This window comes from Dasypus novemcinctus, chromosome 1, assembly GCF_030445035.2.
Source record: "Dasypus novemcinctus isolate mDasNov1 chromosome 1, mDasNov1.1.hap2, whole genome shotgun sequence".
Taxonomy (NCBI): domain Eukaryota; kingdom Metazoa; phylum Chordata; class Mammalia; order Cingulata; family Dasypodidae; genus Dasypus; species Dasypus novemcinctus.
Window position 1 is genome coordinate 181,714,581 of NC_080673.1, and position 25,197 is coordinate 181,739,777.

A 25,197-nucleotide genomic window follows, 5' to 3' on the forward strand; every position below is an offset into this window, starting at 1 on the left:
CAAATTTATTTGGAAGAATACTGGTATAAAGACAGATTGACCAATGGAATCAAATATATATTTGATGATAATTAACAACTGATTTAAACATAACTAATTAGGAGAATGTACTTTTCAAATACATATAGAACAATTAAAATACATGGCCATATAAATAAAGGGTCATAAAGTAAATCTCAAAAATACCAAAAGAGTACATTCCATAGACACTATTTTATGATCACAGTGCAATTAGTTAGAAATCAATTAATAAAGACTCTTTGTAAAAACAACAACCAAGTGAAAAGCAAAAGAAAGAAGCATACATATTTTGGAAATGAAGACACAAACTGCCAGATAATTCTTATTTCAAGGAATAGACATTTATTTAGAGATCAGAAACTTTCAAAAACTAAAGAATAATAATATATACATATCAAAACTTATGGATGCAGCTATGTGGTTCTTAGAGGGAAATTCATAGTTAAATCACATACTGGGGGAAAAGGAGGGACTGAAAATTCATGAGCTAGTGTCTAAAAGAATAAAAAGTAACCCCCAAGGAAGGAAATAGAAGATAAAACCAGGTTTAAATGGAGAAGATCAACAAAACCAACAGTTCTTTGAGGAGTAAAAAGTAAAACAAAATAAACTATGACACATTAATCAAGGGGATAAGGGAGAGAGGCACCATAAATAAGTAATAATAGCAAATGAAAGGACAATTTAAAGAAGAAATTGAAATTCTAAAAATTACGTAAAATACTATGAATTTTTTGCCAAATAATGCAAAAAAAACTTGCATGAAACAGTTTTCTAGAAACATGTAACAACAAATCTGAGCCAAGAAGAAATAGAAACCAGTACTAAACCTTTAACCACTAAAGAAACTAAATCTGTAGTTAAAAAAATCTTCTGGGCCCTCCCACCCAACACATGTATGCTCATGCACACACACAAACCAAAGCTCAATTTATAAGCACTTTTTAAAAATCTTCAAGGAAAAAAATGATCTATAGTTAATATTATTTCAAAGTATGAAATGAAATTTACAGAAGTTATTGAGTCATTATAGTCAGATTCTTGTCTAATACTTTTACAGGCATGATTTAATTAAATCACAAAATAATTCATAAGGTAGGTCATTATTTCATAGAAGTGGAAACAGACTCCAACAAAATACCTTCCATAGTATATACAACTAAGAGATGGTAACCTAAAGATTCAAACCCATGCAGTCCTGATCCAAAGCCCCAATTCCTAAGAACTGTATAATACTGCCTTTCTAAAAGTCAAAAAGAATGGAATAGAAGAATAAAGAGTGCTCCCAGGCTCATCTTACGATGCTAAATGCTAATATAACCTTGATACCAAAATGCAACAAGAACGATACTGAGAAGGAAAATTACTAGGTAATCTAATGAAAGATTAAAATGCAAACACTTAAGTAAAATAACAAACCAAATATAGTTTATCACAAGCAGTTTATTACATAAATTTATGTAATAATTACATAGTCATGGTTTCACTAACTGTTGCAGTTTGATATTTTTGATAAATTCCAAAAAGAAATATTGGATTGTTTGTAAACTGGTCTTTTCCTCTGGGCATATTAGATTATATTGGATTCAGAGGTTTAAGTAACCAAGTAAACTTTTTGCACCAGTAAGGCATTGAGTCCCCACCCCTTGGTGGGTGGGGACTCACAGATAAAAGGCACGGCAAAAGACAAGAATTGGGAGGAAGGTTTCTGATGTTGTAGTTTGATGCTGAAGCCTTAAGCTGGAGCCCTAGGAAGTAAGCACACAGAGGAAAAAGAAGCAAGCCCTGGGAAGAGAGAACCCTGAACCCAGAAAGAAGCAAGCACTGGGAAGAGAGGAACCCTAAGCCTGGAGAAAAGCAAGACTTGGGAAGAGATGACCCCAGGAAGCCTGAATCCTGGCAGATGTCAGCAGCCATCATGCTCCAATATGTGAAAATAGACTTTGGTGAGGGAAGTAACTTATGCTGTATGGCCTGGTATCTGTAAGCTCCTACCCCAAATAAACACCCTTTATAAAAACCAACCAACTTCTGGCATTCTACATTAGCACCCCTTTGGCTAACAATACACTAACTATGGTGATTGGAGCTATGTACTCCAGAAAAACATATTCTTTAACTTAATCCATTCCTGTGGGTGTGGTCCAATTGTACTTAATCCATTCCTGTGGGTATGGTCCAATTTTAAGTAAAATCTCTTCAATATGCTACATTTCACTTAGGGTGCAGTCCAGATGAATCAGGTTGAGCTTTAATCCAGAATATCAGAGTCCTTTATAGGTGGAAAGAAAGTCAGGCAGATAAAAGAGAGCCAGAGGGGAACAGTCAGAGCTGAAAGTCAATGGAATCTGGGAGAGAAGAGAGAAGCCAGGAGAGACCACCAGGTACATAGCCATGTAACAGAAAAGCCAAGAACTAAGGATCTCTAGTAGCCAGCCTCAGAACACCAGTCTTCTTGGAGAGAGGATTACCTTAAATTTCTCCTTGCCTCGTATCTGTGAGTCAAAAAATTCCCATTCCTTAAGCCAACCCACTATATGATATTTACTTTGGCAGCCAGAGGAAATTAATGAGGTACCAGAAGTGGGGTGCTGCTTTGAAATCGGCTTATGAGGTGCTTGACAGAAGAAGCCGAGATTGCTCTGAAAAGACTGTTGCTAGAAATACGGATGCTAAAGGTACTTCTGATGAGGCCTTAGAAGGAAACAGCAAATGTGTTATGGGAAACTGGAAGAAAGGTGATCCTTGTTTTAAAGTGGCAGAAAGCCTGGCAAAACTGAGTTCTAAAGTTGGATGGAAGGCAAAACTTGAAAGCAATCAATTTGGATATTTAGCTGAGAAGATTTCCAAGCTAAGTGTGGAAGTTACAGTCTGATCTCTCCTTGCAGCTTATAGTGAAATGAGACAGGAAAGGGATAAGCTGAGAAATGAACTCTTAAGCACAAAGACACAAGAAAGCTGATGGTTTGGAAAATTCTGAGCCTATCCAGACAGTGTGTTCTGAGACTAGGGTCAAAGTGGCTCTATCAGGAACGTACCTGAGCTTCTGGAAAGCAAGTCCCTGGAGAACAAGGTTCCATGTGAGGATTTAACATCACATGGATCCAGTCAGTCATATAGTTGATAGTCAGGATTAGAAATACAAGTATGTAAGAAAGATCTGTGGAAAGTTCTACTGTCTGATGTTTGGGACCCTTGCAAACTGCATAAAAAGCCAACAATTTTTGCAAAATCTGTATGTGCAAAACCTTGGCCAACCTGGATTGAAAGGGACAGAGAAGGGCTGAGGTAAGATCTGAACAGAAGAGATCTCAGGCCAAGAGCAGGCCCACCCATGTGAGTGGAAAGGGCAGGTTCATTCCTGCATTTAGTGGAGGAGGGCCTTCCACCCCGATGTTCAGAGAGAATGCTGACACCACAATGCATAGAGAGGTGGGGCCTGTGTCCCAGTTTTTGTGGAGAGACGAGCCACCATCCCAATGCTCGGAGAGGACAGAGGCTTCACTCCAGTGTTCAGGGAGTACATGTGCTTGGAAGGGATGCATAAGTGCTTGGAAGGGATGGGACTGCCAATCCATCAGGTCTAGAGGACAAAATGTCAATCCAGATGATTTTCAGACCTTGAAATCTAAAGGAGTTTGCCCTGCTGGAATTCAGAATTGTTTGGGATCTGTGACCTATGTTTTCCTTCCAATTTCTTCCTTCTGGAATGGGAACGTCTATCCTATACTTGCCCATCCATTGTATACTGGAAGCAGATAACCTGTTTTTAGGTTTCACAGGTCAACACAGGGGAATTGTGCTCCACAACAGAAAACACCCATACCCAATGATGATGAGACTTTGTACTTAGCATTTTTATTGAAATGACTTAAGGCTTTTGGATGTTGTAATGGAATGAATATATTTTGCACGTGGTAAGGACATGTCTTTTGGGAGTCCAGAGGGCAGACTGTGGTGGTTTGGAGCTACGTACTCCATAAAAACTTGTTCTGAAACTTAATCCATTCCTAGGGTGAAGACCCATTGTAAATAAGATCTCTTCAAGATGTTACTTCAGTTAGGGTATGCCCTAGAAAAATTAGGAAGGGCTTTAACCCAGATTATCAGAGTCCTTTATAAGTAGAATGAAAGTCAGACAGATATAGAAGAGCCAAGTAGGGACAGTCAGAAGCTGAAAATCAATGGAACCTGGGAGTGAAGAGAAAAGCCAGGAAAGGCTGCCATTTAAACTGCCTTGTGACAGAAAAGTCAAGGACCACGGACCACCAGTAGTAAATCCCAGAGCTCCATTCATAGTCTTCTGGGAAAAAGCATTGTCTTGATGACATCTTGATTCGGGGCTTCTTCTAGCCTAAAAACTATGAGCGAATAAATTCCCATATTCTAAGCCAACTCATTGCTTGGTATTTGCTTTGACAGCCACTAAAACACTGACACATAAATGTATTTATTTAAACAAATTGCAATTCAATGGAATAAAGGAAAAATAAAACAACAGACCACCTCAAATTATGCAGAAAAGAGTTTGATAAAATTTAACGGTCATTCACTGATTTAAAAAGAAAAAATTCTTCATAAAATAAGAATAGAAAGAAATTTTCTTGATTTAAAATTAGCTACCAAAAGCACATGGCAAAAAATAATAATAATTTGTTGATTTATTTTGGGAGAATTATTATTCATGAATTCTGCTTACTGAGATCTTCTTTTATATCTTTATTTATTTTTTTATTTCTTTCCCCTCTCCCCCCTCCCAACCCCCAGTTGTCTGTTCTCTGTCCATTTACTGCGTGTTCTTCTTTGTCCGCTTCTGTTGTTGTCAGCGGCACAGGAACCTGTGTTTCTTTTTGTTGCGTCATCTTGATGTGTCAGCTCTCCCTGTCTGTGGCGCCATTCCTGGGCAGGCTGCACTTTCTTTCGCGCTGGGTGGCTCTCCTTATGGGGCATACTCCTTGCGCATGGGGCTCCCCTATGTGGGGAACACCCCTGCATGGCATGGCACTCCTTGTGCGCATCAGCACTGCGCATGGGCCAGCTCCACACGGGTCAAGGAGGTCCAGGGTTTGAACCGCGGACCTCCCATGTGGTAGGCGGACGCCCTATCCACTGGGCCAAGTCTGCTTCCCATTCTTTTATATCTTTAAATAAAATTGTACAGGTCTCATAAATACTTTTTGAAAGTGATAAATTTCTAGGTTCCTTTTAGCTTTTTTTGGTAATTATAAATGTTACCTATCTTAAAAAATTTTACTTCAAATTGCTTGCTCCTGACTTAGAGATGCAGGTGTTTTTGGTATGCTGATCCTGTATCCAGAAACATGACTGAATTCTCTTTTTATAGTCTTTTGGATATATATATATATATGTAATAAAAGGATAACATGCTTTAGAGTGATACTCAGCAACTTAAGAGGAGTGGGAAAGGGAAACTATATGGTTTTAGCTGTATCGGTACTAGTTTGTTTCAGAGAAAGAAAAAGAGAGAGAAACGAATAAGGCAAATGTTAAAATCTATTTATCATAGGAAGTGGGTATTTTATTTTCAATAATTTAAATATATAAAGGGCTTTATAATAAGAAATTTTACATAAATTGGTACTACATTTCCATTATAAAAATATTTAGCACATGTTAAAAAACTAATACAAAAACAAATATCCATTCTCCCACCTGCACAGAGATAACCACTGATAATATTTGTTCTACCTGTCTTTTTGTTTTATACATAATTTAAAAGAAAATATTATTCTGCATATAGTTTTATAATCTTTTGCTTAGCTCTTAACAGACCAGAGGCACATTTCCTTATCATTATTTCAAAGTTATAGTTGTTATATGTCCCATGGCAAAAAAAATTTAAACAGCTCAGAAGGGATATAATAAAGAGCCTTTATCCTGCACTAGACCCTAGTTTTATTGTCAAGAGTTTCTTGTTTATCAGGTCAAAAACCTGTGCTTTTTTTTTTTTTAATGCAGGAAAACAGACTTGAGTATACTGTGGTACCACTGGGTGGAGACAGAGCTCTCTTAATATTTTTCAAAGAGAATAAATTTAGCATTTCTAAAACATCAAATTAAAATTAAAATAAATGCACATTTTTCATATTTAAAAGTTTGAATCTGTATGCCACAATCACCTAAAACTTAAGTATTCACGTTTCAAATAAGTGTATTCTTTTAATGGACAGTCAGGTAACTTACTCTACAAAAGTTTTTTAGAAAATAAGAAAAAAACTAGTTAATTTAGGGAACGCATCTTCACACACAATTCTGATATTGTCAATTATGGATTCTAAGGAGGAATTCTGACTTTTAAAAGTTATGGTTTTCAAACAAAAGCATATACTTAAGAAATCAGTGTTCCATTTGGCAAGCTTAGGGGCATATAAATCAAATAAACACAAGTTGACAATATTCAAACTGCAGAGCAGACCCAGGTATAAACGTAACTTTGCAACAATCACTACCATGGAGGGAGAGAAGGAGAATGAAACAAGAGAATGAAACAAGAGTTTGCATTTACAAATTGTCTACTCTCTCCTTCTCTTGTAAAAGTTTAGTGCCTCCTCAATCTGCTTACAATCTGTCTTCCATTAATCCAGAGAATTAAAACCACAGAAATGAATACAAGCACATAGTGATAGAAAATTAATTTGCAGGTTAAGGTCTTTATTTCATAAAACTATTTTAAAAACTAGATTCCTTTCTAAATCATAACTTCAGGAAAGCTATAACAATTGGATAGAAAAAAAATAAAAGTAGAAAATGCTCATATATAATAATTTGATTTGTCTCAGAGTAAAATTTCCATGTATATTTTCAACCAACCAATGACTAAATTCTGTTCTCTATCCTTGGGAACTTTACTCAATCTCTGCTGTTTCAAAAAGGTCACAAAGACAGGGAAAATCAATCAATCTGGCAATAATAAGAATAAAAAGTTTTTCAAATGATTTTTTATACAAAAGATACAACACTTTAAATTCAAAACCTGTAAAATTTTGCAAAAAGTCAAAGCTAAAATATGTACATTTCACCTGCCTACTAAAACATTCTCAACAATGCAAAAAAATTTTCAAAACATAGAGCATAACAAAGCAGTAAAATGAAACTTGTACATGTAAAACACCATCTTTGGTAGGAACTCTTCTTTCTAGTGACAAAATGATATATTTTTCTATACATAAACACAGCTTAATTTTGTTTAAAGGTATATTAATCCAGTGCTTCATGAATTAGAAAGAGCAGGATAATACACTTTCAATAAAATGATAGAATTGGAAAATTAAAACAAAATACTAAAAAAATATATCTATTAGGAATGGCAACTTAATTTAATATAAATCACATACTGGCTCAAACTCACAGAATTGATTTGTTAGTGATAGAGCAAGGAGTGAACTTGATGTTTCCAAGAATTTTCCCTAATTTTTATTATAGATTAAGCTGCCTTTTGAAAGGATGTTTGCCCTCAAAGCTCAGTACTTCATTAGTACAATTGTACTTAGGAAGTATAATGTGCTATCTTTACTGTCAATCATGTTTTCATGTGATCATTCTATTCCCCAATTTAATAAGCAATGGTTAAAAAATTAAAGTCCTTTATTCAACACTTAATATAATGTATTGTATATAATTGCTCAAATAAACATTTGTTGATCAAGTAAACAAATTAATCAAACATTCGAGTTTCTTTAAAGTATATGTGCATTATATATACATAAGTATATGTGTGTCCATGTACATACAGATAGAAAACAAGAGTATGTACATATATATACACATCAGAAGGCTTTCCCAAACAGTAAACATTTAAATTATAACAAAAAAGAAAACAGAACGAAGGATGAACACAATTTTCATCATAGATTTAAAGTAAATGATGCATAAAAGGACATGGGAGAAAGTTACTTTAAAAACTGTACCAACTCTCACATTGTTGGACTTACCAGGGAACTGTGAAACTATTGGGGGTGTATCTTCATCTAAGTCATCAACTCCTCCCGCAATTGGATAGGGTGGAATGGAGACTCTGGGCATCACCACCCAGCTGTGATCAGAATAAAGGGAAGAGGTCAAGCTGGGGAGCCCCGAGTTATGGGCTATCTGAAAGCCACAGATCTTCTCAATCTGTTGCCAGCGAAAAAGTCGTTCTCGTAAGCAAGTTGTCAATTCAGAGAGAGCTTTCCTGAAAAAGCCAATATACGAGTTACTTCTTACGTAAAAGATTCTTTAAAATGGTACTGAAAAGAGGCAACTACATAAACAGACCACGGTCATTTACTAATTTCAAAAATAAATTTCCTACTCTTAGAATTAGTGTAAATTATGTAATTTTACATAAATGACAAATTAAAATACAAATTTTCTATAAATTACTCATTTAAGCACAATGACAAATAAAAAGATAGCTGAATTGACATTCTTACTTAGCTTCCAGAATCTTGTGGTCCACCTCATCCAGGGAGGAACTATGTGCAACGTGCAGAGTCCCAAAAACAGTGCTTCTCTTTTTTTTAATTTTCTCTGCCTAAAAATCCAAGGGAAGAAAAATAAATCCAAATGCTTGGTTTGAACAAACACAAATATACTTATGAAGTATATTTTGTTTTGAGTGTATTAATAATCAGAAAAACAGTGTAGCATTATTAGCCAAGATATAGTGCTGTTTTCCAAAGAATAAAACTGATGGAAGAGTGGGGTGGAGCAGCATGCTTTCCTAAGTCAATCGATGTAATTCACATTCTTGTTCTGGAAAATTTCTCTCTTATCCCCCATGGCTGAGAAAGACCTGAGTCTCCTATAATATTAAAACTAGCAAAAAAAACATTAACTATATCATACTGCAATGGAGGTGTTAGTGAACTGAGCATGTTTTTTGCTAGAAATCAGATTAAGACTTAATCTTATTTCATACAATTTATTAAGTGTCAGACATCAATTTCTAGTAACTACTAACCTGAATCAGATATGAAGTGGCAACCTAGAGAAGAAAAGCGCTGTATAAAACATTTCTAATCATAATAGTGACGACTTTTAAATGACATAAGGTCATTTTAAAAGGTATATATTTCTCTAAGTAAAGTAATTTTATTTTATGGCATATGACTACAAGGGATAATTTATGCAATAAATTCCAATTCAAGAAAAAAATGTAATAAATATTTTACTCAGATTTTTAAATCACAGTTGGCTAATCTCTCTACAATGCAGCCTTAAGACAAATTTAGTAGGTTTTAAAATACAGTAGATTAAAAATAAAGTACCTCATCCTTAGCAATAGCTAATTGCATTTCAGCATTTTGTCTTTTAATGTTGTAGTACTGTACTTCCACTTCATGTGTTAACTGAAGCCATTTTTGTAGTGCATCTGGAACAGACCAGCTGCTTCTGAGTTCAAATTCTTTCTCAGCTTTTTTCAGAGCCATGCGAACCTGAATATTCAGAAAGAAAGAGAGGAAGGAAGGAAGGATTACAGTATCATTTAATACCAAAGTTAAGAGAAAAAGGCTTTTTAATTATGCTTTGTAAATATCTTTCTAAATTGCAAATTCTAAATACAATATATTTTTAACACCAGAACTAAAGCTGAAGTTTTAAGTGCTTCTTAGGTTCACCAAGGTAAGTGGTGAAGCCAGAGTGCGTAGAGGCGGTTTTATATACACCTTAAGTCGCAATATTTATTTTTTATATTTTATAATAGTCAGACTTACTGAAAGAAAAAAATCCGGGAACAAACAAACAAAAACTAATCACACTTTTTCCCACAATGCATTTACTTGTTTATGGAGTAAGATACGAAGAAGTGTCAGAAATAGGGTGATACCTGTTCTACCACCCCTTCTAATGTCTCCCAAAGACCTTATTGCAAAAACTCAACTGTATACTAATTTTTTGGAGAAATCTTTCTGTAATTTTCATGACAATTTCATTATGACTGGTTATTTCTCACTGTGAAAATCATATCTGCCTATTAGAGTCTGTTTGACTACTTCCATTTATACACAGCTTCTAACATACCAGAAACTACATTAACTGTATTTGCAGACCATGTGTAAATTTTGAGCAAACAGCTTCTATGTAAGAGTCATTTTTCCATGACATTCTATGTATTGTGTTCATGTAAGAATGCTACAGTATTTCTGACATTTAGGGAAGTCAGACAATAAAAAAAGATTTTTTAAAAAGTAGTAAGTTACATGCATAGTGTTAGGTGTAAAGAAAAAAAAATTTTAAGGAAAAGCCATACTGACTTGGAATCTCATTAAGATTATTATGTTTGTACTGTGACATATCATGGTAACATTAGGGTCTGCTGAGATTTGCAAGGTTATGACAGTTTGAAGCTTTTGTGGATCCTAGAAAAGATCACATCTTAGAACCAAGTCATTCCTGTACATGTAAACCTATTGTATGTGGGAATGCTTAAATTACTTCTTTTAAAGGACTCTGATTAAATTCTATGACCCAGGGTGGGTCTTAGTCCTTTTACTGAAGTCCTTTATAAACAGAGAAATAAAAGCCTCAGACATAGAAAAATAATCGACAGAGAGAGGCAGAGACAAACCCCAAAAGGCTGAGAGGAAGGTCTCAGAGGCCAGAGGTTGGAATCAACAGAGCACAGAGGCATGGAAAGAGGCCCCTGAGAGGCTGAAAGAGCCTAGGCCTGAAGAAGAGGACTCCTCGGAGTGGCAATAGAAACATCCTAACAAATTACTACTTTAAAATTTTAAATACCTGTTCCAATTCCTGCTCTGCATATTGACGTCTACTCAATTCACATTCAGCTCCCTCCCTCAGCTCTTTCAGCCGACAAGCCTCCTCCTTTGCATAATTGATTTCATCCATCATTTTGCGTTCTAGATTTTGCTTTTCTACAGCAACATTTCTGTTTTCTTCCTGTGCTTTTTCAAGCCTTATAGACAATAAAAATGAAAATTCCTTACGAAAGTTAAAAACTTTAATTTATTTTACTGAAAAACAAATATGTATCAAAAGCAATTAAGACATGTGTCGTTCATTGGACTCACCCAGGACAACCAACAAGGAGGTGATGATGGATAACTATCATACCAAGGAACCGAGAGTCTACAACTACAAGCAAGAGAGTGCCCATCCATCAGCCACATGGGACTGAAGCCCCCTCTCAAAGAGAGGTGGAATGGGCAGCACCATCCCAGATTTCTCAGGATTGGGGAATAAAATATGGACTACAGTGGCCTTACTGGTGTTCTACTATAGACTTATGATTCCAGCAATGGAAAAAATTATATCATTGATGTGGAGACAGTGACCATGGGAGTTGCTAAAGGCAGGGAAAGGAAAAAAGAGGTGTAATAAGAAGGGGCATTTTCAGGAATTGGAATTGTCCTGAATGACAGTGCAAGGACAGATGCAGGACATTTTACATACCTCAATAACCTACAGAATGGAGTGGGGGGGGAGAGTAGACTACGTTGTAAACTATAACCCATGCTGTGTAGCAGTGCTCCAGGGTGTGTTCATCAATTCTGGTGAATGTACCACACTGATGAAAGAAGAAGTTAATGTGGGGAAAGGTGGGAGGTGTTGGGAGTTGGACATGTAGGAGTTCCCTGTATTTTTATGTAACGTTTTATGTAATCTAAGTATCTTTTAAAAATAAATAAAAAATACGTTTTTTAAAAAAGACATGTATCAATCAGAATCTGTAGCATTTTCAATTAAACTTAAGTTTGAACAATAAAAACATTAGCCTACTACACCACTATTTTGATTATCTTGGGCTCAAAACACAGGAACTACAGACACTTTTAAGAAATTCATAATTATTTAAATCAAGTTAAAAAAAATAAAATCGTACTACACATAGCTTTGATTATATTTGATTATTTCCACTGGTGGTCTAACCATTTATTCTCAAGTGGATATATTTACAATAAATCTGTAATTATGACAATATTATATACTTTCCTAAAAATATGAATGAAGGAAACATACATTCCTGATGTTTGTACTGGCCTGAAATCTAAGTAGGTAAACACATGTCTATTTTACATTTTTATGAACTGTGTTTTCCTATATAAACATCAAGGTTATAATTTTGACTTACCTCTCCTGCAAGTCCATTAAACTTTGCTCTGCTGTTTGGAGACTCTCTAAGTCTTTCATCATTTTTGCAACATGTTCTTTTGATGTCTTATTCTGTGTATAAGCAAACCAGCACCCTCCAACACCAATTACTATAGAAACTGTGAGGATAAAATCCTTCATCCAGTTGTGAGGGGGACCTGTGAAGAGAATTACAGATGGCTAAATTAATCTTTGAGTGTAATAGAATCTCAGGACACAGAGGCACTTTTCAAAAAGTAGTAGTCATCTAAAAAAAAAAAATTATGAAGATCTCCCTCCCATATACAAGCTCGCCCCTTTCAAGAATTCCTTCTTCAAATAATCAATGTGCATATTATAATTACCTGATATACTGGACCTATAGGGGGGTAGAGACAAACCCACAAGGCACCATGGCACCATGCCCCTACTGGTGGTAGAGAAAGTACTAACTAAGGTCCCGGGACCCTGGAAAGAGCAACAGCTTCTCCATTCATGTTGTGCTAGACCTGACCTCTGTAGGGTACATGGAGTCATAAAGTGTATCACAATTATCACTCCAACTCCTTTCCTTCATCAAGTTGGGCAGCAGCCATGCTTTGATGCAAACTAGAAGCCCAATCATTGTCACAAAGCATTTTTCCAAAACATGGGGTTATGTAACTAATTAAGTTAAACAGTGGTTCTCAACTGGGGGTGATTCACCAGAGATAACAGGGTTACTAGAGGAAAGAAAAGAGTACCACTCCCCAGCACAATATTAATCCTAGCTTCCTTTCTAAGGTAAGAACCAAGCCCTACTGTCTTCAGTGATAAAAACACAGAACTCTACTATTTAAATATTTTCCTAATTATTTTGCCAACACACACTAATTTTCAGGGGGCTTTCTAAAGGGAGATACCATGTTAACTAATAAAATATAATGGGTTATGTCATTGCTCCAAAGACAAACAGTTTACAGTGCAAAACTCCCTAGATGTCCGGGCCTCAGCAGGAAGACACAACATGATGAAGAGCTCTATAGAAAATGGCAAGTGCCCACGTTTATTAGGGTTCATCTGTTTGCATGTGTGGTAAGGAGTATGTTCTTCTATGCCAGGGGTTCTCAGTGTTCTCTACTTCCAAAGTGTATACCCTCACCTATAGTGGAAGAGAGGCACTGAAGAAAGCTAAAGTCTCAATACGATTTTTTTTTCTGCCTCAGAGGTTTAGCTCAAGTCCTAGTTCAAATATGAGCCCTGTTCTGAAATATAAAATCATCAGAAATGGAGGAGTGAGTTCCAAACTCTTTAATAAGAACCACATACTAGAAAAAATTTAAGTGAAAACTCCCTAAAAATGTACCTCTGTTCATTTGACATTGCTAGTTTTTTTATAAATCGAATACGGGTGTCCTAGCTGTGGGGCTCAAGCATTCAAATAATTATTTCAAGACAAACATATTAAAAATATATCATTAATTTCTGGCTCTCAACATTCTTTGGGACTAGTCTGATTTCATTTCAAATGACTTGATAATATAATACTTCATTTGGTTTATAAAAAATAGCTTGTTCCCAGATTAATAAAATACAAATATTTCTGACCAAGACATACACAGAGAATTTGCCTGTATTTTAATTCCTATTTTCACCAATCATTCACATGAAAAAATTAGATAAAATCTTACAGAAGACAATCTCCAAGTGGATTAAATGAAAAACTTAAGACAAGGAAGAGACTAAAAAGAAGATCACCTCTGTGGAATGCTCAGCATTTCAGTAGTGTTCTATTTCCTAGGGTTTGTAATTTCCACTAATAGTACACTTCCACCAACTCTAACAAAGCTTACAACTGTTTCAACAGCTGCTCTTTTAGCCTGAGCTAAAAAAGATCCACCATTAAAGCCACAGAATACATCTGACTACTCCACTAGTCCCTTTTGAGCAGAGCCACCCCAACATGTTATCATAGAAACCTTAAGACTCTGAATTATAAGAATTCAAGTAGAAATAAACATTAGTTTCTAATTTATAATTTGTGAAAGCTACTTTTATAGTATTACCTTTTCTATTCCTTTTTGGCTTCTGAAAAATAAAGCAATTCTCTCTAAAATGCATACTCTTTCACTTGCTAAAATTTGAAATGAAATATTAAATTTCCCTCCTGGGAAAAATATTCCCATCAAAGTAAAGGAATACAAGGTTTATCTTCCTTACAAATACAACATAACACTTTTTAAAAATGTTGTTCCTCAAAACAACCTGAAGAACAGTCAGATAACCACCTCCATCTTCTGCTCCTGCCAGTAAAGTCAGTTACTCTGTCAAGTTTCAAGTGGGTCTTTGCTTTCCATCTATATGAAAAAATCTTTGTCTTGATGATTAATAAAATCAAGTCAGGATCCATTACTTCATGCCATCAAGGTGTTTAGATTATATCATTTTTTAAGGAATTCTTCACTGAACATCCATCTATATGAACATCAACATTCAAACTGCTATATAGACCTAAAGTTTTGAATCTGGAAATTTAATTCTAAACTATCAACTGTTTTTACAATATGTTTACAATCAATAACCAGCATGGAAAATTTCATACCCTATATTCGATGACAGAACACCCAACTTATAAATTTTTCATTTTAAGATGGTATTTTACATTTCTTTCACAGTTAATAATAGATGAGTCTTAGTGGTCGACATTTATCTTTCATACATTTTCCTTCCTTAAATAACACATAGACCCTCTGGTTATTCTTTTGCATCATTCTTTGAATGAGAGAAAATACTAACGTGTTAGAGGTCCAAACAAAACCACATCCAGTGCCTTGAGCTGAAGTTTTTGTCTGTGACTTCGGTCGCTGATTTTCAACTGAGAGATCATAAATGAAGGTTCATGAACTGCTATCCTGTTCATTTTTTAAAAAGAGGGGAAAAAAGTACATATACATTAAATGAAAAGAATTACAGAATGTAAATTTAAATACTTGAGTGACATATTTAACACTATACATATTAATATTAATACTTTAAAAGCACATGAGTGATTTGTTACATATATCAAAAATATTTTCAGTATAAACCTATCTGCAAAGACTCCCATATGTTAATAATTTAGTACCCATATTTATAAGTTTTTGTTTTTTAAGGTACTTTCTGCTATAACTTACTATGATTTAGAAATTTAACAATTTCAAAATACTGAAATACAATTTCAAAATTATCTCTGACATTTTATCATTTCACCAAAAAAAACCAATAAAATTGTAACATTCAATATCAATAGCTGACAAAAATCATTCTCAATTTCGTTCATGTTGCTTTTCTTTAAAAAAAACAGTTCTCCCTTTAGATCATGTTGCATTCTAACGTTTAAACTTTTAAAAATGAAAGTACAATGAAGTCCTAGGTAGGAAGTAAGAAGTCATCACAGGGTAGATCTAAGGATTCATGTATTAAGTATTGAACAATTTCATTAGCAATGAAGAAAGCATGTAGGGGGCCAAAAGAAACAGGAGAAATAAGAAAAACTCAATCTGGACTGTAAATTCAAGGCACTCAACTAAGATTTCTTAACCACTAAGTACGATGCCAGTAAAGATCTTACAAGAGAGTATAATAATAATTAAATTACTAATAACAATGACAATATAAACAAGCATATACTATGTGCCGGGTCCTGTGCAAAGGTTTAACATTAAAAGAAAACCCCTATAATTTATATAGAATCCCCACTTTATAGATGAGGGAACTAGTAAGATTCTAAGAGTTGAATAACTTGCCCAAAGTTACATAATTAGTAAGAGGTTAGGCAGAGATCCAAGCCCAAATACATATGATTCCAAAGACCATACTCTGAATGACTTCATTTTATTTTATACTAGTACTCTCTGAGTAAGGAAGAATTACAGGAACATCTACGAATCTTCTAAAACAACTCAAGCAGGTTAAGAAGACCTCTAATGTTCCCTTTCCATCGTCTCCACAAGTACCCTTCATGTATGTCCCCCTTATACCTTTAACATGACACTTATTAAAATGTTTGAAGGCAGAAACTATGTCTTACCTCTGTATCCCCCAAGCCTAGCATGGTGCTTGGCAAAAGTAGATGCTTGATTAATGTTTGCAAACTAAATGAATGAATACATGGATGGGTTCATGAATTAAATAATAGCAACACTACCGGATAGACTAAATTTAAGAAAGACAATGAGATGTAGTGAAAAAGAAAGTATATCACAGAATTTTATGCAGGGTGCCATATAAGCTCAGAGATGGAAGTGATTCTACCTGAGTGGGTGAGGATGTCAGAGAAGGCCACAAAGGTCTGAAAGGAATGAGGAGGCATGCGTCAGGTGAAGAGAGCCTTAGAAAAAGCTCTGGTAATAAGAATTACAGAGAACAGAAAATACAGTACAAGACTTAAGATAACCATTATCGATAACAATTTGGGCAACCTACAGCAGATGTAACAATGTTTTCATATCACAGGAAGGAAATGCAATAATAGATTGTCATAGGTCAACTTTTTGGAATTCATAATACATTTTCTTATACAGTCCTATAATTAGCTCTTATCTCTACAGTTACTCTACAAAAAGGCTCCATATCTTACATAGTAGTTGAAGTTAACTATATCGTCCCTTTAAGCTGATTCATCTAATTGTTACTACCCTATAAAAGGTTCACTTCTCCTGTTCAAAAAGCCTCCAGTGAGCTAATCTGAAAACTGAACTTCTACATTTCTATTTTTTCCTATAGAAACATGTTAACTATTTTTAAAATTGATACTGATAGGTATATGATGTTACCTCAACAATCTATCGACAATCTATCAGAATTTGTGGCATCTCTCATGAACTTTACTTAAGCAAAAGAAAACAGTGGCTCAACCTTTTATTGCCAAAACATAGGGTAGTCTATTTTATTTCGTATTACTGTTATATAAAGAAACTTCCCAAGAGACAATGTAAGAAAGTACCATGAGTTCCTCATTTCCAGGTTAACATAAATAACTAGAAAAACCCTAATCCCATTTTAACACTCTGCCTTGTTTAGTTTTAACTTAGGGAACCATCTTATTTAAAAACAGGAACTGTACCTTATTTAATTTTTATTCTTTTCTCCAGCATCTAGCTGTACCATCAATATAAAACATATTCAATAAGCACTTAGTGAAATGATTCTTATTCCCCATAATTTCATTGTTCTAATAATGTGTATGTAAAAATAGGAAATATTGATGTTAATACTCAGAATGTTTAAAGGGAGATATGAAACTTTCAACTTGTTCTAAAAACAACAAAAGATGCTATTAAATAGTATATATAAGCAAACTGATCAGGAATGTGATTATGTACATTTCATCACATATAATAATTAAATAATGATAACCAATTACAGTCTTTTTTTATTCAAGAAACCATCCAGGGAGGAATGGCACACAGGAAGCAATCTTGTAAAGTTCTATGAAATCATTGTAAAATTTAACATTTAAATCTTTTAAAAGTACAAGGTTAGAGAATACAATTTAGAAAACTAGAAAAACAGGGTTTCAGACATCTATGGGATATGTTGGCATTCTGGACTTTGGTATCAGGTCTATTGGTTGAAATGCTGCCTAAAAAAATACTTGAATTCTATCTGATGTCATTCAGCTGTAACATGGGAGTAAGGACACATACATCATTTTAGTCATGAGGCTTAAGTGAGATAATATAAAGTAACTCTATGTAACAAACACTTAAAAATGGTTGCTATTATTTATTTCGTTTGTGAAAACTTCATTTTTTAAACTGATATATAACTCATGGTCACAATTAGTTTTAAGTATTGTTATTTTTATTTACCAAAAATCAAGTCAGTGGTTTATTTTGAGTATTGTTATATTTTATTTACCAAAAATCAAGTCAGTGGTTGATTTTTGAGATTATCTAAAAAAGAGGGTTTGGAGCTATTAAAAATAAAGCTGCCTCAAACACACAAAAATAAAAAAATAAAAAATAATAAAAATAAAATAAAAAAGAGGTAGTTGACCCAACTTGTAACTCTCAAAATTAATTACCTTGGGAATATATTTTTTAAAAGGTCTTGATTACTGAGATAAGAAAAATTGGTTAAAAACTGAAAATTCAAAATATTAAAGAAATTAAAGAATGTATATATGTATACACCTCCTTTGAGCATCTGGCCATAGAAGTAAACTTATAGATACAGCTTTGAAACCAGAAATCTAATATATAATTTCCCATGAGTTGAAAAATACATTTGGTTAATAAATTGAAGAGTCACCTGGGAAGCGTTGTTCCTTTGACATTATTATCTCTAAAATTCTTCTCATATTGGGGTAGTTCAACAAATTCTATCAACCACTGAAGGGTGTCCTCAAGGGTCCAATTATGAACTGCAGGAGATAAAAGAGGAAGGCGTATTTCAAACACACCTGCTACACAGAATTAAAAAAATATATATCCAATCATTTCAAACCTTACAGAATGGGCATTATTAAAACAAAACAAAACAAAAAAAACACACCAGAACTACAAGTGGTGGACAGGATGTAGAGAAATAGGGACATTCCTTCACTGTTGGTAGGGAATGTAGAATCGAGCAGCCTCTGTGGAAGACCATTTGGCAGTACCTCAAGAAGCAGAATACAGAACTGCTGTATGATCCAGCAATTCTATTATTAGGAATATTTTCAGAAGAACTGAAATCAAGGATGTGAACTCACATTTGCACATAGATGTTCACAGCAGCATTATTCACTGTTGCTAAAATATGGAACCAGCCAAGTGTCCATCAGCTAATGAATGGATAAACAAAATGTGAAATATACATACAATGGAGTACTATTCAGCTGTAAAAAAAAAAAATGAAATTGGGATGTATATGACAACATGTATGAACCCTGAGGATATTATATTGAGAGAAATATTAGCCAGACACAAAAGGACAAATATCTTATGGTTTCACTAATATGAACTAAATATGATGAGTAAACTCATCAGAAGTAAACTCTAGAGTACAGGTTACTAAGAAATAGACTGTGGGCTGAGAATGTGAGCTGATGCTCAATGTAGAGATTTTTTAATAAGGTTTACTGTAAAAGTGTGGAAATGAATAGAGTTGATGATAACACATTATAGTGAGTAACTAACACTGCTGATTTATAAATGAGATTGTGGCTGAAAGCGGTAGTCTAGGGACATATATGTTAATTGAAAGGAAACCAGAGAATAATCTATAGTATGCACAACAGTGATTTCAGTGGTGGATGAAAACTGTGGTTAATAATATAAGAATGTACTTCTTTTAAAAAGTATTAAGAATATGGTGATACATGGGAAAATTACAACTCTAACTTATGGATGATAGTTAACAGTAATATTGTAATATTTCTGCTATATTGACAAAGATATATCAATTCAAAGGGACAGCTATGGGGGGTATAGGGGATAAGGGATTTTTCCTCTGATATAATGAAAACATTCTAAAATTGACTGTGGTGATGACAGCACAACTCCATGATGAAAATGAAAGCCACTAAGTATAAACTTTGAATGGATTGTATAAATCATGGGGCTGTATAACACAGGGAGTCCAGTTGTGGTAAATAGATTGTGTAGCAGTACAAATATGAGAATGTTTGCTCATGAACTGTAACAAATGTATAATACTAATACTGGCTGTTAATAATTGGGTAGGTTGGGGGAAAATACACCAAATGTAACATATGGACTACAGTTAGTAGGAATATTTTGACAATGTTATTACACAGTTTATAACAAATGTTTTACAACAATGCATGGTGTGGGTGGTGGGGTGATGTAAAAGAGAGCCCTGTAGAATGATATGCATGTTTGTTTTCTAAGTTCACAACTTTTACTACACACCTATTATTAATGTATGTTCACCTATAAATTATATACTTCAATAAAACTTTATTGAAAATATTTACATAGATCTAATTACTATAACTTCAGGGGAAACAAAGATGTTAGACTGACTGTTCAATTCAATTCAGCCAATAATAAGTACCAAAATGAAATCTAACATTCCATGAGGACAAATTAAAAACAATGAGGAAACATACACCTGCCCAGAGGCTTACAATCTAGAACAGAGAAGACAGATAAACGCAAAAAGGACAAAATATTAATAGTTAATTCTAAAATAAGCATCTACACAAAATTGGTACAGGATGAAATAATCTATTATTTCTCTGGATTTAGAAGACTTACCAGATAATTATTTATTCATTCTTCCTCCATTTATCCATTCATCTATCCATGGAATACTGTGTCAAGTTCTATTCTAAGCACTGGGGATAGGGCAGTGAACAAGATAAAGTCCTTGCCCTTAAAGAACTTAAATTCTTTGGGGGTGGGGAAAGGCAGCTTATGAAAGATGGAAGAAAAGGGAAAGATATTTCAGATCGTGATTAGCTATTAAGGAAGAAAGGCAAAATGTCAGGGCAAACCTCCCTGAGGACTTGACATCTGAAGTGAGACCTAACATTTTGAAGAGCTGAGAGAAAAATATCTCAAAAAGAGGGAAAAGCTAGTGTAGGCTTAATAAAGGAATGAACCTGTTTGAGTGACAGGAAGAAAACAGAGAAGGGCTAAGTCATTCAATAGTTTTAAGAACTCTGGGTATTTTTCTAAAAATTTCAATAAGAAGCAGGAGAATAAAATAATTTACGTTTTAAAAAAAAAATCACTGTTCCATGTAGATAGCAGATTATAAGGAACAAGACTGGAAATAGGTAGAACAATAAAGAGAGCATTCCTTACAAAACTGTCCAGGTAAAAGAGGGTATTGGCTAGGAGCATCGTAGTAATAGAGAAGATGGTGAGCAATGGTCCAATTCAAGACATATTCTGGGAATAATGCTGATAAGATTTGCTAATGAAATATATGAGGGTTGGTAGCTAGGGAAAGATAAAAAGTATAGAAAGTGGTACCATTAACGGAGATAGGGAAAAATGGAGAGGAAAAGATTAGGGAGGTGAGTAGGGACCATCAAAAGTTTTTAGACAGGTTATTTCTGCGCTATTTATTCGACATTTTAGATGTACAGTAGCAATCCAATATTCAAGTCTGGAGCTTAGTTAGGGGAAAGTGAAGTTAGGGATGGAGATTCAATTTGGGGAGTCATCAGCATACACATGGCCTTTAGACTGAATGAGATCACCCAGAAGAGTGAAGAAAGCTATTAAAAGGTTCTAAGAGAGTGGAGCTAATGCAAAAAGAAAGTGAAATGTTAAAGGCACTAAAGACAGTAAAGAGCAGTGCTGGGTTTGAACAAAGGCAGACTGACCACAGGATCTGACTCTACACTATCCTCAGAACAATATTTAATAACAGTAAAAATGTGAAAAAGCAGTTAAACATTGAAATCACTTCCAAGGTTTCCACTTGAAGAGTATAAAAGACGGTGATAAGTTTACCCAAAAGAATAGAGGCAAATATGGTGTTAAAAAAAAAAAAAAAAGTCCCATATTGTCTGTATTTAAAGAGGGTTTGGGGAAACAAAGTGCTTAAAGATCACAGAACAGGTCAAAGGAAAGTGAAGAAAACAAGTGAGCAACAGAAGCAGATCTGGGAATCCAACTGTGTATAAATTAATCTGAGAAAAGATCTTTCTAATAAGTCACAGAAAATTAAGAAAACTAGCAAAGCTAGATTTTGGCAGTCTGCCTTTTCCATTAAGTGTTCTTTAGAGAAAAAGCTTAAATAAATGATAAACAACAAAACCTTCATTTTAAAAGGCCATATATATATTTATAATTTTATATAGGAAAAAAGTGTTGACTTTTTTTTATGTTCCCTCCTTCATGTGTTCCTCTCACAAGCCTGGTCATGTACCTGAAGCTGCTGTTTCAGGTTAGCCAAATAACTCAGGATATCAGTCAAAGGTTCAGGCCCTGAGAGCTTTCCACTGAATTTAATACATTCAGAGTAGCCTTTTTACTCTTAAGTTTCTTCCTATTCAAGATGAACTGTGTTGAGAACCGCCCTGTCTTGACTGCCAAGAAACCCACAGTGCAACCGTACTCACACACCCACTCAAAAATCTGAGGCAAGAAAACAGGATAAGATTCTCTCTGTCATTTCTATAGCTGCTCAACTGATCAACAGCAAAAGTCCCTGATCTAAACACTCCAGCACATCAAAATGTTTCTACAATTCCCAATGATCCAGCATAAAAAGGAAGAAAAACCGAATGAAAAATGCATATTTAAACAGCCCAAATCCTAACTCTACATGGTATCTAATAAAAAGAATATCATAGTAGTTCTAAAGTAGTTTTCTTTACAATGAATCTTTAAACCAACAAAGTTCTTTTTTTTTTTTTATTGACTTTGTAATAATATTACATCAAAAATATATATGTGAGGTCCCATTCAACCCCACTCCCCCACCCCCCTCTCCCCCCCAAAACACTCGTTCCCATCATCATGACACATCCATTGGATTTGGTAAGTACATCTTTGGGCACCTCTGCACCTCATAGTCAATGGTCCACATCATGGCCCATACTCTCCTCCATTCCATCCAGTGGGCCCTGTGAGGATTTACAATGTCCGGTGATTGCCTCTGAAGCACCATCCAGGGCAGCTCCATGTCCCAAAGACACCTCCACCTCTCATCTCTTCCTGCCTTTCCCCATACCCATCGTCCACCATGTCCACTTTTCTCAATCCAATACCACCTCTTCTATGTGGACATTGGATTGGTTGTGTCCATTGCACCTCTATGTCAAGAGGAGGCTCAAATTCCACATGGATGCTGGATGCAATCCTCCCATTTTCAGTTGTAATCACTCTAGGCTCCATGGTGTGGTGATTGTCCTTCTTCAACTCCATCTTAGCTGAGTGCGGTAAGTCCAATAAATCAGATTGTAGGTGCTGGAGTCTGTTGAGGCTCAGGACCTGGCTATCACATTGTCAGTCCAGAGATTCAAATCCCCTAAATATATCTTAAATCCCAACGTTAACTGCACCTCCAGCACATTAGCATGAAAGTCTTATGAAGGGAGATCCCATCTGAGTCCAGATTCATCACACATAAACACCATTTCCAAAGAGGGGCCATCTGCCCTGGTAGTTAACCCCATCGGCCATGACCATAACTCCTATGGGTCTCTTTAGCCCTCAAAGGAACCAATATCTGGGGGTTGTATCTGCTTTATCTGTCTCTCTGACTCTGCTCAGTTGTGCATGAGGACAATCCTTCTGCCAGCCTCCAGACTCTTTTTTAGAAACTCGTAGCCATATAAACTCATTTCTCCTTTCCATTTCCCCCTTACTTTAGGTCAAACAGCATTTTAAAGTCATGTTATTTTATGTAGACATGGATATTCTGCTGATCCGCATTGAACCTTCCATATAAGGTCCTTTTCCAGTTGCATCATCAGTTAGTATTTGATAGTGGTCCCTCGTTGCCAGGGAGGCTCGTCCCCGGGTGTCATGTCCCACGCTGGAGGGAAGGCATTGCATTTACATGCTGAGTTTGGCTTCGAGACTGGCCACATTTGAGTAACATGAAGGCTGACAGGAGGAAATTCCCAGGCACAATGTTGCTCTAGGCCTTGTTCTTATTTTAGGTTTATCAGCTCACAAGCATAGTCATTAGCATCAGGGGCTCACTGTTGAACCCTCACTCCCTCCAGGTCCCCGCCGCTGTACCTGGGAGACTGTCGCTGCTCCCCTAGGGACCGCGACAGAGCACCACTGGCCAGGAACCCAGTACCCCCCCTGCTGTGGTTTTTAACTGTTGCCACTATGAGTATATCCAATCATTACGATGCCCCCTGGATATATGTTCTGTACAGCTCCCTGTCAGCCATATATCACCTGTCATTGGTATCCCATACCAGTATCCCTCCATTGCCATTGTTGAGACACTCTGTGGTCCAGAGCTCCCCGAAATTTGAAGCCCAATATAATGTCATGGTCCCTTACTAGGGAATGGCATATAGCGATGGGTTTAAAGGATAGATAAAGAACTTGGATAAAGTTAGATAAAGAACTTAGATAAAGAATGTTGACTTGAAAAAATTCCACATCCTATCCTTTTTTTTTTTTTCCCCCCCCTAATTATTCAGCATTTCTTCACAGGAGTCCTAGACCACAGCAATGCATATATATAATATACAGCACTCCCATACATCCACCACAAAACCTTTTTCCTTCCACAGCGATACTCTTACACCCTATTCACATCATATTTACTTAAGGTGATGTACAGAGTCTGAGATATTAGCTTTCTAACAAGGTAATATCTGTGCTTACATTATGGTGCATACTTTAGGATACACAGTTCTTTACATTTTTAGTTATCCTATGTTTTACATTATGGTTTACATTATCAGTCTGTCATCTCCTATATGTTATGGTGTAATATTACATGTTTTATATCCATCCTTGTGTACTCTCAAAAAACTCCTCTCTTGCCCCCCTTTTACTTTGGTTCCACACATTTAACGTCCATTTTCCCTTCCACCTTGGTGCCCACAGTGACAGCCAACCTCCGTTTCCTGAGGAGCCACTTCCAGAAATAGATGGAATAGTGTTCGGGGCCTAACTTGCTCAACTGCCCCAATGCCCTGGGAGCCACCCTTTCTCTCGAGGGATACAGTTCCCTCTATTAAAACCAACAAAATTCTAACATACAACATGCAGTTTACTTCAAGGGGAGGTTCACGCCTCCTTGTGTACAAAATGTACAGGGTGATTTATGAACATATAGCAATGTCAGGGGAGTATATCCTGAGGAATCAAAGATACAGCTGACATATAAAGATTAATAACTTAATCTGCATTTACATGTGCTGTATGGCTCCTTTGGTGATGCCTAATAAATACTTAATCCTCTTCTCATGACCAAAACCTGTATTTTATACTTGCTTTCTCTGCTTCAAAAACACTAGTTGTCCTTTAGTTCTTAGAACAGGTCAGATCCTGTCCTTCCTCAGGGCTTTTTCTTCTTCAGAGTCCCTTTTTCCATCCCCCTCCCTTACCTTTTCTGATTTAATTTACTACTCCTTCATATGAAAGCTAAAACTTTAATTCCTCAGGTTAGCCTCCCCTGATG

At 35.5% G+C, this 25,197-nt stretch overlaps 1 protein-coding gene across 5 annotated transcripts in view; it reads right to left on the reverse strand.

The window, feature by feature from the left end:
• STIM2 (stromal interaction molecule 2) overlaps positions 1 to 25,197 on the reverse strand; it is a 159,898-nt gene that overhangs the window by 8,836 nt on the left and 125,865 nt on the right. For 4 of the 5 annotated variants that reach the window (XM_071217145.1, XM_058300098.2, XM_004452244.5 and 1 more), the window contains 7 exons: positions 18,388 to 18,499; positions 14,890 to 15,005; positions 12,116 to 12,293; positions 10,762 to 10,939; positions 9,291 to 9,458; positions 8,454 to 8,554; positions 7,974 to 8,212 (listed from right to left, as the gene is read on the reverse strand). In XM_071217145.1, coding sequence (XP_071073246.1) covers positions 7,974 to 8,212; positions 8,454 to 8,554; positions 9,291 to 9,458; positions 10,762 to 10,939; positions 12,116 to 12,293; positions 14,890 to 15,005; positions 18,388 to 18,499 — 1,092 coding nt within the window. Of the gene's footprint in view, positions 1 to 7,973; positions 8,213 to 8,453; positions 8,555 to 8,983; positions 9,008 to 9,290; positions 9,459 to 10,761; positions 10,940 to 12,115; positions 12,294 to 14,889; positions 15,006 to 18,387; positions 18,500 to 25,197 lie in introns of all 5 variants that reach the window. The other variant, XM_004452243.5, reaches the window with a different exon arrangement.